The sequence below is a fragment of the Egretta garzetta genome, unplaced genomic scaffold, assembly GCF_000687185.1.
Source record: "Egretta garzetta isolate BGI_Z169 unplaced genomic scaffold, ASM68718v1 scaffold38, whole genome shotgun sequence".
NCBI classification, from domain to species: Eukaryota; Metazoa; Chordata; class Aves; order Pelecaniformes; family Ardeidae; genus Egretta; species Egretta garzetta.
The window spans coordinates 2238187-2258509 of record NW_009260667.1 but is presented as its reverse complement, the minus strand read 5'-3'; the positions used below and the strand labels follow the sequence as shown (position 1 = coordinate 2258509).

The 20323-nt window shown below is 37.9% G+C and overlaps 1 protein-coding gene across 1 annotated transcript in view; it reads left to right on the top strand.

Annotated features, from left to right (window-relative positions):
• Positions 1-12: 12 nt before the first annotated feature.
• The window catches only part of NEDD1 (NEDD1 gamma-tubulin ring complex targeting factor), a 25631-nt gene continuing 5320 nt past the window's right edge, over positions 13-20323 (top strand). Inside the window, exons 1-11 of the mRNA XM_035901065.1 lie at positions 13-27; positions 1002-1145; positions 3050-3144; positions 4582-4698; positions 4966-5106; positions 12481-12710; positions 13724-13925; positions 14876-15062; positions 18972-19103; positions 19304-19351; positions 19797-20020. Coding sequence (XP_035756958.1) covers positions 1010-1145; positions 3050-3144; positions 4582-4698; positions 4966-5106; positions 12481-12710; positions 13724-13925; positions 14876-15062; positions 18972-19103; positions 19304-19351; positions 19797-20020 — 1512 coding nt within the window. The 5' untranslated portion in view covers positions 13-27; positions 1002-1009. The remainder of the gene's footprint in view (positions 28-1001; positions 1146-3049; positions 3145-4581; positions 4699-4965; positions 5107-12480; positions 12711-13723; positions 13926-14875; positions 15063-18971; positions 19104-19303; positions 19352-19796; positions 20021-20323) is intronic.

The following is a 20323-nucleotide window of genomic DNA, read 5'->3' as shown; positions in this document are numbered from 1 at the left end:
CTCGTCCCGCGGCCTCCGGGGCTGAAGGTGCGGAGCGAGGAGAGGAGCCCCGTGCGAGACGGGGGGAGCAGCGAGGGCGGCTCCGCGGGCTGGTGCCATGGGCAACCGGCGAGCAAAGGCGGTTGCGGACCTTGAGTTTCCTGACTAATTTTGTCAGTTGTGCGCCTCTCTCAGGCATTCTTGTCAGCGAGAATTAGTGGCCTAAAGCTATGTAGAAACGGCCCGGAAACTTTTGGCTAGAGGGTAGTTATGCCTGCAGGCGAAGGAAAGGCTTGCCTTTTGTGTCCGTGCTTGTTGCTAGTTTAAACTTACCCGGAGTAAAAAGCTGAGAAGTAACTTTGCAAACGTGGGATCGGTTAGACTGGCTCTAACTTAAAACGGTGCCAGACAAAACAAACAGTAGTACGTTGTTTGCGGTGGTCTTTCGGGTTTTTTTTTTAATGTTGTGTAAGCTGCGTTGAAAAGTGAGCCATTGTCGCGCGTATTCTACTATTAAAGGTTTCGTTCTGAGGATTCTCGGATGTCTCCTTTAGGGTGACGAGATGAACATTGAAGGGAGTCCTTTTAGGTCCAGACTTCCAGCCTTCCCCTGCAACAGTCGGTTTGATTTTAGCTTGTGTATCTCCATCTGCTGGTGGGAAGTGAGTCCTTGAAATACTCAGGGCTTCGTGTTAGGCAGCTGTAAATTCTCTGGAGATACAAGCATCATTGTAGCCTCTTGATACCATAGAGGGGATGGCTTTTCCTTTGTGAAAAGGAAAGCATACATTTCCTGCAAGAATTCAAGTAACGAAAGGGTGGAGTGTCTGCTGCTTTCAGAAGTGCATTCAGCTGAATGGTACTAATTGTGTAACTCTCCAAATAAATGTCCTGGTTATCAAGAAAACAGTATTAAACAGTATAGATTAAGTTACTTTTGACTTGTGAAGTTGCCTGTTGTATATTTTTTTACTTTTTATGTATATTTATTTTCATTTTTGAATTTATTTTTGCAAAAACAGGTGCAGCCATGCAAGAAAGCATACGTTTTGCTTCATCAGGAGATGATGTTAAAATATGGGATTCCTCAACCCTAACTGTGGTGGAGCAGTTCAACCCACATACACCCCCACATCCAGTCACCTCGCTATGTTGGGCCAGCAATAGTATCCTTTACAGTTTCAGACATAGTTTTGTGGGTGTTCTGCAAAATGTCAGTGAATTTTTTTTTTTTTTTTTGTTAAAGTGTCTGTAAGTCACAGGCCTCACACAGTTTTGAAGTCTTGCATAAAATGATTTTTATGTATTGTGAAGAAAATTTTGTGGTTCTCTGTGTTGAAGTGATTTACAAAATAAACTCATGCTGGTAAATGCTTCTGAAAAAGTTTTTCTTCCTTTAGGAGGCTAACACTTTTTTAATGATTATGATATACTTGAATTGCCTACCAACTGTAAAGCTTACTCATTTTTTTCTTCAGTAGTTGATTACAATATCCATTTTCAAGGCAGTGCTTAATTTACTGACAAGGTTGAACAAAGCAATTGCTAGTGTAGTAAAATTCTATACATAGTGTAGAGAGGAAGACTGTAATGAAAGATGTTTGATTGTTTTTCCTTGAACAGCTTCTCACTGATTTTGACAATTGTTGATAGTATACACTTATGTCTTACTCTGTAGGCACTGGTTTTCTTTGTGCTGTTTGTAGCATTTACAGAGGAAGCACAAACGTGTTGGATGTGTAGGAAAATATCCATAGGGGGGGTGGTGATTTAAATGTATTTGGCCCATTTAGACCTTTCACCTGTCTTGGAAGCCTATTATAGGATAATTATATGAGGTGTTAGGTGAATATATGAGATTCCATGAAAACAGTGCACTGTCAGGTGAACAGCTTGTATGGCTGTCATGGGAAAAGGTGGCGATGTCTGATCTTGATGTAAAAGATGGACAGGATGCTGGCCCATAACATCTAAGTTCTGCAAGTTCTGAATGTGTCTGTCCTCTAAGTCTGCAAATGAGTGGATGTATAACAAAAAAGTTAAAACAGAGCACAAATGAATCTTTTAGCTATGGAACTTGCAGAGAAATTGAATTGAAGCGTGTGTGTGTGTATATATATAAAAATGATGTATGTATAGTGTGTTATTTAGTAAACTTTAGCTATAGACAGTCTGTCTTGTCATGTCATGCTTTCTTCTGCCTAGTCTCCTCTTCATCCCCCAAAACTGAAACAAGGAAGCATCTTACTCTATATGCTTTTGAATGTTTGTTAATTTGTTAGGGGTAAAGCATTGGTTTTGGTCCTGCTAAATTCTGTAAGCTAAAATGTGACCTTAAAATAACAAAAGAAATAGCAAGCGCTAATCTGCCCACAAGTTCTCTGATGTTAAATCTGGCCAATCAACCTGTATTCCTAAATAAGCAAATACAAAATCACAGTGGGCATTGTCCTGAAGATGTAGAGGACACGGATCTAAATTATTAGATTAGTTTGGTGGGGGTGCAGAGGCAGTTTCCCTGCTCTGTAGTTCCATATTGGTGTCATAAGAGGTTCTTGTTGGGTTTTTGGGGTTTTTTTTTCCCTCAGTACAGAAGGAGACAAATTAGCAAACATTCATTGTACTCTAGAAACTAGGTGGTGAAGTAGTTTAACGTTTGTTGCTAACAGGACTGTTCTTTAAATCCATACTCTGCTAACAGCAACAGGCCTTCCTTTGAACTCTAGTGATAAATGGGGCTCTTACTTGGGGGTGGTGGGGAAACAAAATTGTAGACTGGATAAGCTGCCTTAGCAGTAAAGAGCTCTTAAATAATATCTGCCAGATATTTCTCCTCTTCTTTCTGAAAGAAATTGCTCTGCCTTGTATTGGGAAGTAAGGGCTGTAGTTAATGCAAGAGCTTCTTAATGAAAGCTTGGAAAATAGCCTTATGTTTCTATTTCTAGGTCCCTTCAAGGTACAGTACTTTAGAGTGTTCAACCAATCTGTCTTCTGTTCAGTAAGGGAAACTTACTGTTGCTTTTATTAATCACCAGTGTAATACAATTATGGCCCATAACTTGTGACTAAGATAGATACCTGGCCACTGCTTCTGCTGCTGGTGATAAAATAGTTGTTTCAAGCTGTAAAAGCAAACCTGTTCCACTCTTTGAAATAGCTGAAGGAGTAAGTATGACTAATGCTGTTCCCTGTTTTTTCCCCATTTCACGTTGTGTACTGTTTGTATCACATTTGTTCTGCGTATTGGGATCAATTTCATTTTAGTGTTGTTAGAGTTATGACATGTACGTAGAAACATTTCCTTGTGTATAGTTAAATCTATATAAAGAATGGGGGGAGTAGTGCTTCTACAGTAATTCTACTAGTAGGAAAACATGAACGCTATGTGCTATACTAGCATCTGATGCCTCTCTGCTAGGGGAGTGTGGTGTTGAGCCCGAGGCAGCCAGTGGTTCAAACTTCCTCTACTGTGTAGGCAACAGAACAGAGCTCAAGTTTGAACTTCATTTTCCAACTTGAATTGTCAGTATTATGCATGCCTGTGAACTGTACGTTTGAAAACGCAAGAGCCTATATAAAGGTTGTTCTTTGAGCGTACACGCGCTAGCTTCTGGAAATGTGTGAAATGGGAGGACTTCTGTTATGGTTGGGCGGGAGGGAGGGGGAGTTTCCTGTTAAATGGAAGCATGGCACTATAAACTTCAGAAAGCTGGGCTTCATTTTAGAAGAGTCTCTTGACATGGTTACTTGAATGACTTGTTAGTGTTGTAAACCATTCTAATTATTCACAGCTATTGTAGTGCTAATTTGGACTGGAAATTTTCTGAAAAGGTGTTCAAACTGGGCTCTTAGGTTGCTGAAGCAAACACTTTCAAAGGTGGAGTGTTTGTCCTGGTGATTTTGCTGAACCCGATCTATAACTAATGCAATCATTTCCAGTTTTACCATGTCAATAATTAGATGGAGGTGTTTTTTTGTTTTTTTTTTTTTCCTTAATTTAAATCTCAGGAACTTAAAAGTGAATTTTCAACATGATAGAACTGAGAAATAATTTGTCCTCAATGTAGGTCTATCATTAAGATTGACATTTTTTTCAAAAGCTGGTACTTCAGTGATTATTTTAAAAAGAATCACTTTACTGAATTATGAGGTTTGCTGCTATAATATTCTTTATAATGTTTAGGGAATGTGAAGTACATGACTGAGACAACTTTTTGATTTTCTTTTAAGGGTTTTTTTTCCTAAACTTACCATTTTCTTTTTAAAATTCAGTACCTGAATGATTGCACTTTAGAGAGCTATAGTTTAAAGGGATAATGCATATTGAAGGAAAAGGTGCTAAAAAATATGAAACAGGGATGGGAAAATGTGAGCATTTGGGAGTTTATTAATTAATGTATTTAAATCTTAAAGTATATTAATGCATGTCCAAACTGGACTGGATTTTAAATGCCTTTTGATGACAAATGACGGCCAGTTCTGCCAGTCAGTGGGACTGTTTGTGTTAATGAAGATGAAAATGCACATCAATATGCTTTTAGGTAGATTTCAATAAATCCCTTAATTATCTTCAACATACTTTTTTTTTCTCTTCTCCATCAGGCAAAACAGACATGTGTGAGCTTGAATTCTAGTTCTTCATATCTCGTGAGTGGGGGCCTCGATAACACAGTTAATATCTGGGATCTGAAATCCAGAAGGGTTTACCGTAGCCTTAAGGTAAGTTTGGCTGAGGAAGAGCTGTAGTTTTCATGACTTCCAGGCTTTGCTGCAAACTGTAAAAAATATCCTTTCTCTAAGTCATAGACCTGTAGGATCAAGTTCACAGATAGGAGCTAGCACACATATGGGACTTGTTCAAGTTTGTATTCTCTATGTGCTGTAAATAGCAAGTTTAATTTAACAAGAATACTTGATGTTTTCAGAGTACTTTTCTATAATAATGTGTGTCTTTAACCCTCTCCCTCTAACCTCCCTCACCCACAGGATCATAAAGATGAAGTCACATGTATTTCATATAATTGGAATGATTGCTACATTGCTTCTGGATCTTTGAGTGGTGAAATTATCCTACACAGTGTTACCACCAATTTGTCAAGTGCTCCCTTTGGTTATGGCAGCCGTCAGGTAGGCTATCTGTATTCACTTCCTTTCAGGTATGAAGCTTCAATTCACAGTGTTAAGAAATTGAAAGTATGTATCAAGAGCTTTTAAGTTTTGTTAATCCATGTCCTTTTAATTATTGAGAGTGCACTTAGAGGCAGATAAAAACAAGACTGTTGTGTGTATTCTAGTCTTAAATAATAGGTAATGTTGAAATACAAATTTCTCAAGTACCTTTACTTATATACAGGTTACAGCAAGTTTTACTTTCTAGGCTCTGGTTCCTCATGAACAAACTCTACACATCTTAGAACTGAATAAAAAGCAGTCAGCTTTGCAAACCAAAGCAGGATTTCAATGCACAACTCAATGTATGCTGCTGCAAAGAACAGAGTCCATGTAGCCTGGGTTTTGTCTTATCCAAAGTACTCATATTTATAGCTGAACAGAACAGTATGGTAGGGGTGAATGTAAGCCTGCATTTGGAAATAATAGATTTATTTCATCTGGAGATTAAAACTGCACAGCTGCTCAAAGAGAAAAGCAATAAGATTTTATATTACCTACTTAGGTGTTTAGGTAAGATTTTGGATAACTAGTTTATAGGAAAACTGCAAAAGACAAACACAAAGTATGTGTACTACTTAAGGGCCTTAGTAGCGTTTTCTACTGCAATTCCTTTTTGCAGACTGAAAAGATATTGCAGGATTAGTGGGTATCATTAGGAGAATTCCCTTGATATAAGGGCATCTGCAGTAGTAAATGAGCTGTATTGTCCCATCAGAAGTTCCAGCATGCATTCTTAATGTGAACGTTGTCTTAGGCACAGCTAAATGTTTGTTTTCTGGGCATTCTTTTATTTTTTACAGAGTCATTTTTACAGAGGTAGGAGCTGCCTATGAGATGCAGAACTGTTGCTTTGGTCCTAAACCTGACCTTTAATGTCGCAGGGAATACTGAAGTTGTGATTTAGTAATTTTCTGTTGCTGCAACAGCTTTTTCAGTCCTAGACTGCAGATAGAGTGTGAAGCTAAATTTTGCTCCTGTCTGGCATGAAAAATATAACTTGATGAAGAATCTCTTACGACTTTATAGCATCACGGGAATTGTGGGATACTTTCTGTTGAAAAATCTCCGTTAAATTCAAACTATGTCTGCTCTTAGATGCTGCAGTCTTTGATACATTTCAGTCTTGTACATATATTGAAGCAAAATTGTACCTCATACTTGGTTTGGTCTTAAAAATCCATCTGTATAGTCAGTTCATTTTTCTGATTTGATTGTTATGATCTTACAAAAAATGGGGATGTGAGGCAGGAGCTACAGGGAAATCCGTGGCTGGATTACACAGCTGAGGTGAATATCCAGAGTGGGGACTATGCTGCTAGTTAATTGGAAAATGAAGAAATTCTTGTGAGGATGATTTGAATCAACTTGTTTGATACATTCAACTCTTTCCACCAAAAAGTGATTAGGAATAAGTGATGCAGTGAATAGCTATTTTGGCAGATGAAATCAAGGGGCCTACTGCAAATCTGAGTGACCTTTAAGATGGATAAAGATATTTGAAGTGTTAAATCAAAGTAATTGCGAGCACAGAGCTACTATTCACTTTCTAAAGGGTCTGTAATGTCTTCTAAAGGGGGGCAGTTATTTGATTGCAGCCTTAATTTAAAATGGAATAGAGCTATGATTGTGTAATGGGATGGCTACTTGGATGTCCCAGTTTATCAGCTTATCTTACATCCTAAAAATTATCTTTGCTCTTATGTGCAAAACTAGCTTTGTTTTTGTGTTTGAGTTTTAATTGGTGCTTGCAGAGAATTGCAGGATTAATCGTGCAGTGAAGCAAATATCTGAAGACTTGTGTAATTCTGTTAAATTTAAAAAGCCTTTACTTGATTTATAGTTTAGGGGCCCAGTTTTGTAAGAGTAAGCTTGAGTAGATACACAGTGTATTGTCTTGCACTAGCTGTCTGGCTTAGCAAGGGTCACCATTCCCTAGTAACTTTTTTCACAGTTGGGGAATGCGAGGTTAAACTAACCTTATAAGATTTAGCTTGTCTCTGTTTGATTCAGCATGATGGAATGTAGTTTCCTTGCCAGTTCATTTCTGATTATCATATGGACTCTGCAAGTAGTAGAATAGCCCAAGGTTGCAGTGCGTTCTGTGACTTTGAACAATTTTCTTTTTGTTTTGGCCTATATTCTATTAATTGATTTTGATTTAAAAACACCTTTGTGCTTTACTAGGGTTGAGTTCTTGCACAGAGTTGTTTGCAGATCCCATAATTTGTCTTTGCTATTGGTATTCATTTCCACTACCAGATTCTTATCTGCTTGCTGTTGTGAGGATGAATTAAGGTTTGTTTTGAAACATAATGTTTGTTCAAGTCTTCACTGCCTGGTGCTATTCTCCTAGCAACAGGATTTAGTTCAGTTGTTTGAACAGCTGGCTGATTTGTAAAGAAGTGTGATGAGTTCTGGTCACTCCATATCGTACAATAGCTTTAAAAGCCAAAGACTATCAACTGTGTTTACATCTGCCTTCTCACTTATAAGGCTCACTAAGGTATAAAGGAGATTAAGAAACTTTACTATCTTTAAATAAGGTAATCAATGATGCTAGACTACTTTTGGTTTAGTTTTGGGCTTTTCACTCATTTTCCAGTGGTGAAAACCCCTAAATGTAACTAGTCCTTCTCTGCAATCGACCAGCCATTTTCTGAAGTGCGCTGTTTCTAGTTTGGCTCTCTTTACTGTGAAGCTTAAAGATAAAATGTACTTTTATTTTCGACAGAAAAACCTACTCCAATCACAACTAAGGCAAAAAGACATGTATGGCTTTTTGTGCTACACTGACTGGTAAAATGTTCCAAAGGGGACTTAATTTTCTCTCTGTGGGTTCAGCACCTTGTGCTAAATGTGTTTATAATAGTTCTGCGTGTGCAGAATTTCCAGAGATCACCAGGAGTTATACTTATTAGGATGTAATGAAACTTGCTTTATATTTGCTTCTTTGGTGGTGGTTTTTTTTTTTTCCCCAGTCTTGACAGGTTAGTTCCAAAACACGATTCTTTCCAAATAATTGTGTCATTCCTAATAGTCTTGAAATTATTTTAGTATCAGTGACTAAAATAATTGGAAAACAGATGACTTCTTCCCACTTTTGTTCAGACATTTACTTAAGCATATTTGAGTTTTACCTAGTGAACGGCTATGCTGACTTAAAATAAAGCAAGTATCTTAAATATCCCCCTAGATCCAGTTCAGATAAGATAGTTAAGGTTGCCTAGTGAGATTTTTTTGCGATCAAACATGTCCCACCCCTTCTGATTCTGTGGATGAAACCGTAATCTGTAAATATTCTCGGGCTTCTTTTCAGAAAAGTACCAATGTTTAACTTGTCTCCCACATTCTTAGCTCATTTTTTTTCTTGTAACTGGTAAACCTTGCAGCTAAACCATATGGGTTGTGTGCCTTTTTTAGGCTGGGGATTGCTATTGCTGGCAGTACAAAGGCCAAGGAACTATATTGGGGCTGTTTTCAGCTAGGCTGAGTTGGAGGCCCTGGTGTTCAAAATCCAAATAACAGAACTGTTGTTTCTAAACCGTAACTTAGAAAAGGGACAGGAGATGACAAATTAAGTTCAGCTTCTTTGGGGGAAAAACATGACTAGGAGTGTACTAGAGTTCTGTGTGACTTCATCACACCAAGCAAAACCCAACATTTTTTTTAAAGACTATTTGTTGAAGAATGTGACTACATGTTAGTTTCTTATCACTAAGATAGACAAAAACATTAGAAAGTATAAGAAATAAGATAAAGAAACATGTATTGAAATTAAACATAGATGGTAGAATCTGATCTAGAAGAGTATGTGTGACAGCTCAAAAAAGTTCACAGAATTAGGATTGGCAGAGGTACAGAGGGGTTAGAAATAGAGAAGAAATCTGGTAAAGAGAAAAGAAAGGAACTGAAGAAAGTAGACTTCTTAAATAACGTTTAATGTAAAAGGATACACAGTTAAACAGTAATGTTAAATTCAGTGACACAAAAGGGAACATTTTCTCCCAACACACAGTTGATCGTCATGATTTTTGATTTTAGCATCCTCTTTGGCAATAAATGTAATTGGAGGGGGAAGGTTGGAAAAGTAACTTAAGAATGACAACAAAAGGAATTTTATAAAGGAGATAAGTTTTGGTTTTAACTAATTGGAAGAGACTTATGCCTAGCATTGGATTATCCTGGATCTGTCTCCTGTGGTGGGTGGGGAGGGCTCCGTTTTACCTTTCTCAGAACTTCAGTTTTGAACACTTTCATACATAGGGTGTAGGACTAAGTAGCTCAAATGTCTGATCAAGTGTAGTAGTTCGTCTCTTCTCGTACAAGGGGTCCCATTCCCTTGCAGCACTGGGTCACAACAAAGCTGACAAGTATACAGAGAAAAATATCTTTCATAGTGGCTGTATGTGTGTTTTAACGTCACTCCAGTGAACACTGCATAGCATACTGGTTTTTTGTTTGTTTTGTTTCAAAAATTTTGTAAAGTTGAGTCAATATTTTGAAGATAAAGACAGTATGCTACTTCATTAAGCCTATTCTCATTCTAAAATACAGTGTCTAATTTCCTCTTTGATTATGGATGGGGAGGGAAATGAGGAGAATGCATCTAAGACTTATTGTAAGTGATGTAAGTCTGACCGCTTGCATCTGGATGCTTTCCCATATGAGGCTTGGTTGTCTGCTGTTTCTGTGCTAAGCTTAAAGCTATATTTTATTTCACCCAGATGTTTCTCAGATAAAGTATTTTTTTTTTTAGAAAACTTCAAATTAAGTGACTTGCTTCTGGGAAGAGAAATGTTTTGGTTTTGTCTTGTCAAGCAGCCTTTCAGAAATGAGGTTCTTTCATGCCTCCAGCTGTCTGGGCAAGAATTTGGAACTTGGACATGTAGCATACTGTCAGGGATGCCAATATGATGCATTTGACTGTCTCATGAAAGTGTGCACAGATTTTAAGCGCCTCTATTCCTTGAGTCTGATCTAGCAATTGCATTGTTGCAAGTGAAGTTTGTTGCAAACCTAATTCAGTGAAAGTGAGGAGTGAATAGGAGCTTCCTCATACCTCCTTTGTTGGCAACCTGAAATTAAATGGTGAGGCTGCTCTAAGGAAGCACCATGATTTCAGTGCGAAGTGGGGAACAGAGGTAATATGGTGAAGGTATGCATATGGAAAAAAAAAAGGGAGAACTTGCCTTGGGCCTGTGAAATGAGAAGGAAAAATGAGAAAAGAAAATGGGAGACCTAGTAGGATACCAAGGGAAGTTTGAGGAGAGCTAGGAGAGAGTAATCTTGGTGGGCAGGACGACAGAGGAGGGAGAAAATGGAACATGAGCAGATGCCAGGGCAGTAAGGGAGGTATTTGGAGGTGAAGAAGTGAGAGAACTGTGAGGGACAGGCATGTTTCCCATGTAGATTGTGTATGTAATTGCAGCTCTTATTCCTGAGTGTCTCAATATTTCTTTTTAAAATGTAAATAAACTGAAAAATGCTGATAAAAATGTCTCCATCATGTCCACTAGAGGATCATATTAATTATAAACAGTCGTTTTCTGTTCTATTTGAATATGCAGTTGAGGGTGCCACTTCTTTGTGGAGCAATTAGGGTTCCAGTGAGACATGCAATACAAGTGCAAGAAATTAGGTTGGAGGCATATGAACCAACAAATATCTTCATTAAAATAAAGTTAAAGAGAATATTAGGATAAAATCCAGTACACTGCATTGCGATGTGGATTATACTAGAATAGTATAATAGCTTTTTGAGAGCATTTTCAGACAAATAAAATGTAATGGCTCTCATCTGTCTGGACTTGAATAAAGCACTTGATTCAGTGCCTTGTAAGAAAATATTAGAGAGGATGGAGGCTTAGAAAGGAATTGAGGATGGGTAAGAAATCAGCTATAGGGAAGAAGACAGCAGTTAATATTGAAAGAACAGTGTTTGTTTGAGTTATCAATAGTTAATCTTGTTTAATATTTTCAGTAGTGGTTATGATATGAGAAGTAGAGCTATGATGAGACACAGTTGGAAGGTATTGCCTGTAAGAGAGAGGATTGTGACAGTATCTAAAAATGATTGAAATAATAGACATGAGAACAACTATGACATTATAGAAATCAAGGTACCCGATTTGGGTCTCAACTGAGGCTTTTTGTATTAGACTAGGATTTGAAAATTCCCAAGGCAAAGGAGGACTTGGGCTTCTTGATTGTAAAATGGCAATGAGCAACCAAAACAGATGGGATCACGAATAAGACAATGCAGACTAGGATATGTTATGATGCATATTTACAGTATAAAATGGATGAAGTGTTACTGCCTTTGTAAAGGCAGTAGCAAAATGTTTAGACAATCATACAAGCTTTTGGTTGGTCCATATTCAAGAAAAATTCAAACTGGGAGAGTTACAAAGAGACTGTAATGGTAGTGAAAAAAATGGTTTTAGGAGATTGAGTCTCACTTATTGTTTATAATAAAATAAAGCCTGAAAGAAGGCAAGGTGGCTGTTTACAGGGAAGAGCAGCACTGGGGAATTAGGGAAACAATTTAAGTGTAAGGGCATTATTGACACAGGAGCAAATTAGTGCAAATGAGTTATAAATTAAATTAATCTGGAAATTGAGCATTGTAATTTTAGTGCTAGAGCAGTGAGATTCTGAAAGATCCTCTGAAGCAATACAGTGGAAATAAAATACTTACCTGCTTCTGAAAAGCAATTTAAGTTCCTGTGTTACATGGTTCTGTGATAGCAAGACTGCATGTGATAAACCAGGAGTATTATCCTTTTTTGTGGTCCTAGCTTACAGGGTGAAGTCTGTTCTTCTGCAGGACCTACATACTTGCATAACTCTGGAGTCTGTGTGTCTTATCAAATTAGCATATATCCAAGTACTTAAATCAGTAGTGGGGAATTAAGTTTAACATTCTTGGCAGGAGACAATTGATGAAATAATGTAGCTCTTCAGTCCTTTAATTTTAGATGTGGTGTGGTTTTTTTTTTAGTATGTATGATGGTGTGATAGTTGCTGAAAAACCAAGAACCTTTTCTACAGGTCTTTTTCCTTGTCCTTCATTTGGCTTATCAGCTTGTATGGTACCCTATACTAGTACAAAAAAAAAAAAAAAGCACCGTCTGTCCTCCTACAGCAAAAATGGCATTGTAATACGAAATGAACTTTTTTTACTTCTTATTTTTTAGAATGGCAAGCCTTTCTAAACTACTTTAAATTAATGTAACATCTGTATTCCTAATGTGTATGTGTGTTTAGAAAATAACTTAATATGGTGTTTAATAGTGGTATTACGATTCATTTTTTATATCTGTTTTACAGCCTATTCGGCACTTGAAATATTCATCCTTTAAGAAATCCTTGCTGGGCAGTGTTTCTGACAGTGGAAATGTAACTCTGTGGGATGTAAATAGCCAGAACCCATATCATAACTTTGAAAATACTCATAAAGCACCAGCTTCAGAAATCTGCTTTTCTCCAGTCAATAAGCTGCTTCTTGTAACTGTAGGTTTGGATAAAAGAATTATTCTCTATGACACTTCAAGTAAAAAGTAAGTATATTAAAGGCCTTTTGATTTTAGAAGGATCCTTCTTTGCCTTTTATAAACTGAAAAAGCACACATAACTATGACATGAAATACTTAATTCAGACCGCATTCAGAATGGCTGAAGTGGTTGGTATAGCGTTACTGGAGAACATGTCCCATCGTCCCCAAACAAACAATCAAAAAAACCAAGGCATGTGGGAGCTAATTGAGGTGCCACATATGAGTGACCTCTCCCAAGTGCTTGTATATGGGCTTTTCTTATTGATAGAGAGAAATTAGCTTCTGTGAGGGGCAGTACAGCCTGTGAGGACCTGCAGCCACGTGGGCTTAGCTTGCCTGCTTTTCTAGTTGGAGATACAAGACATAGATGTGGTAAGGTGCACAGAGCTGCTGAGATAGTGAGCCTTAAATATGGGAGGGTATTGGCTGAAAAAGCAGGAAGTATGGCGCATAGATGATGGGACTGTGTAGCAAGAGGGTTGGGTGGCAAGTGGTTTCGTGGGTCTTTGTTCTACTGTGGGTTGTACTTTCACTCCAGGTGAAAAAAAAAGCAGGAGTCTGGCTCTAGTTTGGAGGGCGTGTAGTAGAAAGACGCAAACTAGGACCAGACATTCTTCCTAGAGTTGTGGGAAGGTTAGAGTTGATAGCCTTGGGAATCTAGAGGATGTATGTAGTATGATTGCTGCTGGAAGTGACGATTCCAGTAAATAATGTTGGTGTCGTAACTGCTGTTATGAAGGCAATTTGATCCTGTCCTGGTGAAATCTTTTGGGGCATATGCAGTCTTTAATTTGTTAAGCATGAACACTTAGTTTAAGCCTAATCCACTGTTCCATAAGATATTTCACTTAATGTACTTGGCACTGGAGAAGTGGAACTACCGACCTGTAGCTGAATTATGAAAGCTTTTATATATATATATACATATATATATATATTTTTAGGTATTCTGTTTTGAAAAGTCTAACTTTTGAACTCTAAAAGCTTCTTTATCCTGTCCTTTCTCCTGTTTGAAGATTACTGACAACAATAGTAGCTGATTTTCCTCTGACAACAGTAGACTTCATGCCTGATGGTACTACTTTGGCTATAGGAAGTTCCCGGGGAAAAATCTGCCAGTATGATTTAAGACAACTGACGTCACCAGTGAAAACAGTTGTTGCTCACAAAGGCTGTGTGAAATGCATACGTCTTCAGTTCAGTAGCACTTTTTCCAAGGTAAAAAAAAACCACTTTCCTTTTTTGGCTCAATATGCAGATTAGTGAAAGCAAAGCATAAGTTTAAGTTCTAAAAAACGTTAGCACTCAGTTTCTAAGCTTTACAGATGCCAACAACAGTGGTTCATACCAACACAGAAATTATAAACTCCTCAGTCTTAAGTGCCATTTTAGAAGGTTTTAATGCAGAATTCCACCCACCCCTAGCCTCAGTGTAGAAATGAGTGAAACATTAGTCTTAAACTTCCTGGTGTGAATATGCTGCTATTGCAGATGAGTTTGTGGCACCTTAGATTCATTTGTAGGCAGTAGTAGAAAGATCTGTAATGGCCCTTCTGCTTAAGGGGAAGAGACAGAGCTGCCTGTCTTGAGGTATTTTGCATGGTATTATCTATGGTCTTTTGCGGGTACATATAAACAGTGGAGAAGTTGGTTAAATAATAGAGAAGACTTAAGAGATTCTTCCAAGACTTAATTAAATAAGGCTTTACTCCAGCCAGAAACCCCACATGTTCATTCAGTGGATTTGAAGAGAACCTTAGAAGGGGATTCTTTACGGCTCTGAGACTTTCCTCTTCTTCCACCAGACTTGCTGCTAGCGGTTGACTATTCCTTCACAATTTGGGGACCCTAGTAATGTAATCTCTTATTTTTCTTATGCCTAAGCCTAGGATCAAAATTGGCTTGTGCCAGGTCACTCCATTGTCACCTTAAGTTCTGTTGCTATTCTTTTTGCAAATCCACACAGTATTCCTATGATAATACAGACATTTCCCATGTTCTTTGAAGTTATGTTAAGATACTTTTTTTTATATTTGTAAAGGCATATCTCCTAGGCAACCTTTGCAACTTGAACTGAATTGAACTAGAACAGAATGAATATTGGCTCATATTTTTACTTTTAGCTGAAGTAATAATAAATTATCTTAATTTGTTCTATTTTTTTTCAGTCTAACCTTACGGGTTCTTCAAATAAACCTGTATCCAAAAGAGTAGAAGTCAAAGCTGGTAGTAATCTTGGAGGAATTCAAAATATTGGCATCAAAAACATCGCCTCTCAAGCATCAGCAACAGTTTCATCTCATCTGGTACTGCCAAATGAGAATAAGGGAGGAGAGGTTCTTCAGGAAAAAACAGGTAGTGTCTTCTTCCTACTTTTATAATCATGTTCGGCATAGTGTAGAATATGGAAGGAATATTTCGTGCCTTGGCCATATGGAAGGAATATTTCATGCCTTGGCCATTACAGTATAAAAATTTCACCGAGGGAAGGGCATTTGTTTGAAAGAACTGTGTGTACGTGCATGCACATCTGCACCTTCTTTTCCCTCCCCTATTGCATTAGACATACTATGAGACTGTGGGAAGTGAATTGGATCCTAGTACAAGCTTTAGACACGTGAAGTCTAAAATTTGGACTTCAAGCAGAAGTGTGTATTTAAATTTCAAAGGACAAAACTCCATGGTGATATTGTGGAGCTGTCTCTGGCATTCTGACTTGTAGATTAACCTTATGTACATAATGTATTTTCTGACACAATGTCTGTATGGAACGCAGAGCTAATGGTTTGTAATTCTATTAATAAACACGAATAATGGATCTCATCTAAAAAAGCCAACCAAACAAACAAAACACAGGAAAAAAACCCTAGTCCAAAAACCCAAGTGCGAAGTGAACTGTGTTTTTGTATGAGGCATGATTCCAATATCACATGGTCGGAAAGATGTTAAATATAGTTGCAAGTATGATTAGTTGTATAACTGTACTTGCTATTTATGCTTCTGAAATTAACAAGTTCTCTATAAGAATTCTGAACATTATTCTAAAATTCTACCACTGTATGAAATGTACTCTTAAATTTTTATTTAATTCAAGAGTTCTGCAAATACGGTCAAATCGGTAACTCTGTTAGTTTGAGTCTTGAAAAAATCCTCAATCCACTTTAATGCAACAGCACTTTTCCCCTCCCTTTTTAAGTAAGGAGAAATACATTTAGCAACAGTAATTAGGCAATAAGTCACTGCAGTCCATAGGGATGTGCGTTAATGACCTCCCTTGGGTATGCAGTGAAGTATGAGGTGAAGTAGAATGCTTCCTATGTATGCAAGAAGTGTTGCTAATCAACATTACTGAAGGGTAACAGTACTGAAGGGTGTGGAAAATTTTATTTCAGTTAAAATATATGATTTATTATCTTTATTTGAAGATGTAATGGTTGTTACCCTTTAAATAGGACCATGCATAATAAATAAATGTTTTAAGAAAATAAAGGCTTACCAAGTAAAACAAATATTTTTCATTAAACTGAATGTTCACTTTAGAAGTGAAGACCTCTGTAAACTTCAGAAGATACGATCTTTAAACTTAAAAATGGGAATGAATGAGAGACCACAAACTGCATCTGTTCTGTGGAAACTCTTCTAGACCCTGGTTAGACCCCCCATGCACCAGTACAGGCTGGGGGCTGACCTGCTGGAAAGCGGCTCTGCTGAGAGGGACCTGGGAGTCCTGGTGGATGACAAGCTGACCATGAGCCAGCAGTGTGCCCTTGTTGCCAAGAAGACCAATGGTATCTTGGGGTGCATTAAGAGGAGTGTGGCCAGCAGGTCGAGGGAGGTTATCCTCCCCCTCTACCCTGCCCTAGTGAGACCCTACCTGGGGTACTGTGTCCAGTTCTGGGCTCCCCAGTTCAAGAAAGATGAGGAACTCCTAGAAAGAGTCCAGAGGAGAGCTACTAGGATGATGAGGGGACTGGAGCATCTCCCCTATGAGGAAAGGCTGAGAGAGTTGGGCTTGTTCAGCCTGAAGAAGAGAAGACTGAGAGGTGACCTCATCAACACATAAAAATATCTTAAGGGTAGAAGTCATGAGGACGGAGCCAGACTCTTTGCAGTGGTGCTCAGCAACAGGACAAGGGGCAATGGGTACAAACTAAAACATAAGAGGTTTCAGTTGAACATGAGAAAAAATTTCTTTACATTGAGGGTGCCAGAGCACTGGAACAGGCTGCCCAGGGGGGTTGTGGAGTCTCCTCTGGAGATATTCAAAGCCCGCCTGGACAAAGTCCTGTGTAACATACTCTAGGAGAACCTGCTTTAGCAGGGGGGTTGGACTGGATGATCTCCTGAGGTCCCTTCCAACCCTTGCGATTCTGTGATTCTGTGATTAACTTTGGAGAAATAAGGGGCATTCAGTAAAGTGATCTGATAGCATATTTAAAACAAAGAAACATCTGTTCATACAGCTTATAAATGGACTGAGGCTTTTTGTCACAGGTATTTTAAAGTACAAAAGTATAAATGAAGTCAGAATGTGATAAGAAGTTTGGATGTACTTTGAGCTGGCTTCCCATAAACTTCTATTTAAGAGCTGTCCTCTGGTTTAGGTACTTACTACATTTAGATTACTGGGTATGGGTAAAAGTATACAAAAGACGTTTGCCCTATGGTATATTATGCTTTTTCCTCTGTAGATTCTGGCACAGGTTGATACTACACTTCTGGTTTGACTCAGTATGCCAGGTATTAACTAGCAAGTTCAGTCCTATGTATGTGTCACAACTGACACATCTGAAGGAGTGGAAAACGTGCTATATTAATATGTTTAAAAGGGAAATCTTAAACCTGATTCAAGTCCCAGTTTATGTAAATACTTTGACATGATTAATTGTAGTCATCCAGTCACATTTGGATCACTTGAACAAGTAATCCCACATAGAGTAGTTGTTACAGGTTTCATGAACAGTGGTTTGTTCATGTAGTTTTTCTAATTAAAGTAGGTATAAAGTGAAGCTTTTGTGTGTACAGGTGATTTATTTATAGGACATTTATTTATGGATTGCATAACCGTAATACTTTTTGCCTAGATCTTAACTTATACAAGTAAAATTGAGACACTCTTAGAGATAGGAGTTCAGTGAGGGCAGCACAGCAGCTTGCTTACAGTGCTGATCTGGTTTTTAAACATACTAAATTGTGAAAGTTATTCACATGGTTATCTTAGCAGTTCAACTAACTTCTTCATGTATTCCTCATCAAAAAAAAATGTCGTTTGAATAATTACTGGTTTTTTGTTTGTTTTTTTTGTTTTTTTTTTTTTAACTTAAGATCTTTGACTTAAGATTAGGGTAGGTTTAGACTAGATACAAGGAAGAAATTCTTCACAATGAGGGTGGTGAAACACTGGAACGGGTTGCCCAGAGAGGTAGTGGAGGCCCCAACCCTGGAAACATTCAAGGCCAGGTTGGACGGGGCTCTGAGCAACCTGATCTGGTTAAAGGTGTCGCAGCTTGCCGCAGGGGGGTTAGGCTAGATGACCTCTAATGGTCCCTTCCAACCCAAAGCATTCTATGATTCTAAGATATGCTTCCATTCTTCAGACAACTGTCCCTGCTACCATGTGTACAAAAGCTCACTTTTTTTCCCAGAGATAGGGGAGAATTTTTCCCCTCAGGGATGGGGCTTGAGGATGGAGTGTGGAAAGGTCTAGGAACAAGTTTGGTTTTTGTTTTTGTCTGCAACTGTAACCCCCCTCTGATTTCCTAAAATTAGAAATAAGCGGAGCATATCCTAACATCAGGTAAGCTTTAACATAGGTGTTCCATAGAATTTCCCTTTGAGTGCTTAATGGCCCCAGTGAAGCAGATTCAATTCTTGCAGAATAAATTTAAATTTTGATCATCTGAATGTGATCACTTCCTTAGTGGAAGGTGTATTCTCTAGTTTTCATTTCACCTGATACACCAGAAATTTGCTGCATCCATCATGTAGCTTATCTGAAAATGAACACATTCTCCAGTTTGACACCTGGAATGCAAACTGTATCTTATTTTTGTTAATAAGTATCTTGGCTTTTAGTTATAATCACCTGCAATGACAGCTCAAATGAGGAAGCTAAAGTTGACCCTCTATCTGGAATCTGTAGAAGGTTCTGAAGCGCTTGCTGGACTTATCAGGCATCATGCTTGCTGTGAGATTGTTTAGGGATAATATATGTTATTTTTGGAAAATGTCAATTGCTAACTGAATGTTATTGTCCTTTTTAAGGCTTTCCCCATAGTTGCAGCTTGGATGTGATTCCATCAAAAGAAACAGATCATGGGAAAAGTGCTGATTTAAATAATCTTGATGATTTGGGTCGAAATAGTTTAGGAGATGTGTTTTCTCCAGTCAGAGATGGTAAGTTGCTAACACTGAAATTTGTAAAGCATCGCTCATCTGCATGTTGCATGGCATTTTGATATTTATGTGTTACCAACTGCTGTACCTACTTGGTATTTTAATTTGTCTTTGATTATGAACTCGATGCAATGATATGAATATTGACATAGGTTTCATTTAATAAACCCCTACTTTGTCTATGTTCTGGTACTTTGTAGATGTTATTGCAAGTAAAGTGAATGAAGATCCTCAAGGAAAAGGAGATGGTAAGCATACTTTCAGTGTATTTTTTCTTTGTCACTGGTAGGTCCTTGGAGGCCTATGCTAGTTCTTACATGCTAATTTTGTCATACCATGAAAAACAAACAATGAAAGTGGATACTGAAACAAATGAACTTTTCTGGAAATTGTCTAAGATACAACATGGTAACAGTAAATCCAAGAGTATGGTCCTAAAGCGTTTTTGTTTTTCCTTTATGCAATTATAGTGATATATGGAGGTTTTTCATGCTTTATTATTTTCATAGGGACAGTGACAGTGTAAGCTGGATTTAAGCGTTTAGTTTTTGTGGGGTGCATTTTGGGGTGATTTTTTTATTTATTTGTTTTGTGTGGGTGTGCAGGCATTTTACTTGTGGGTTTGATTTGGGGGGGCGGGATGTGTGTTAATTTTTTGACCTGTGTGTTTCACTCTTCCCTTTTCCTTTTTAGGTCTGGATTTTCAGTCCTACCTTTTAGGTTTGGATTTTCTTCCACAGCTCACCACTGCCTTACCAGTAAAAAGAAACCCAGTGAGCAGTAGTGCACAAGGGATACGGTCTAGCCCATTACATGCACTTGTGGTATCTCCAGTTAAAGAAGAGGAAGAACATCCAGAGACTGACACTAAGAAAGTAAATCTTGGAAAACAAGAATCTAAAGAAGTCTTAAAGCAGGTATACTATAGTAATTCTTGTTACAAGTGGTCTTTTTAGAATCCTGATAGATTACTACTACTTGAAGGAAAAATCCTTACTAGCATCCCAGCTAATCTTAGTTTGCAAGTCTTCACACTATTGACACAAATCTGTTAAATGTTGTTCAGTTTAAGTGCATTGGCCTTCAGCAATGCAAGATAAACTTACGTTTTTCTTTAAATAAGCTCAGGTTACAAAAGTTCACATGAAATAAAACTGGGCTAGCCTGAGCAGTATCTTGATTTTTTAAGAAAATAATGATCATTATAGTTGGTTGCACCA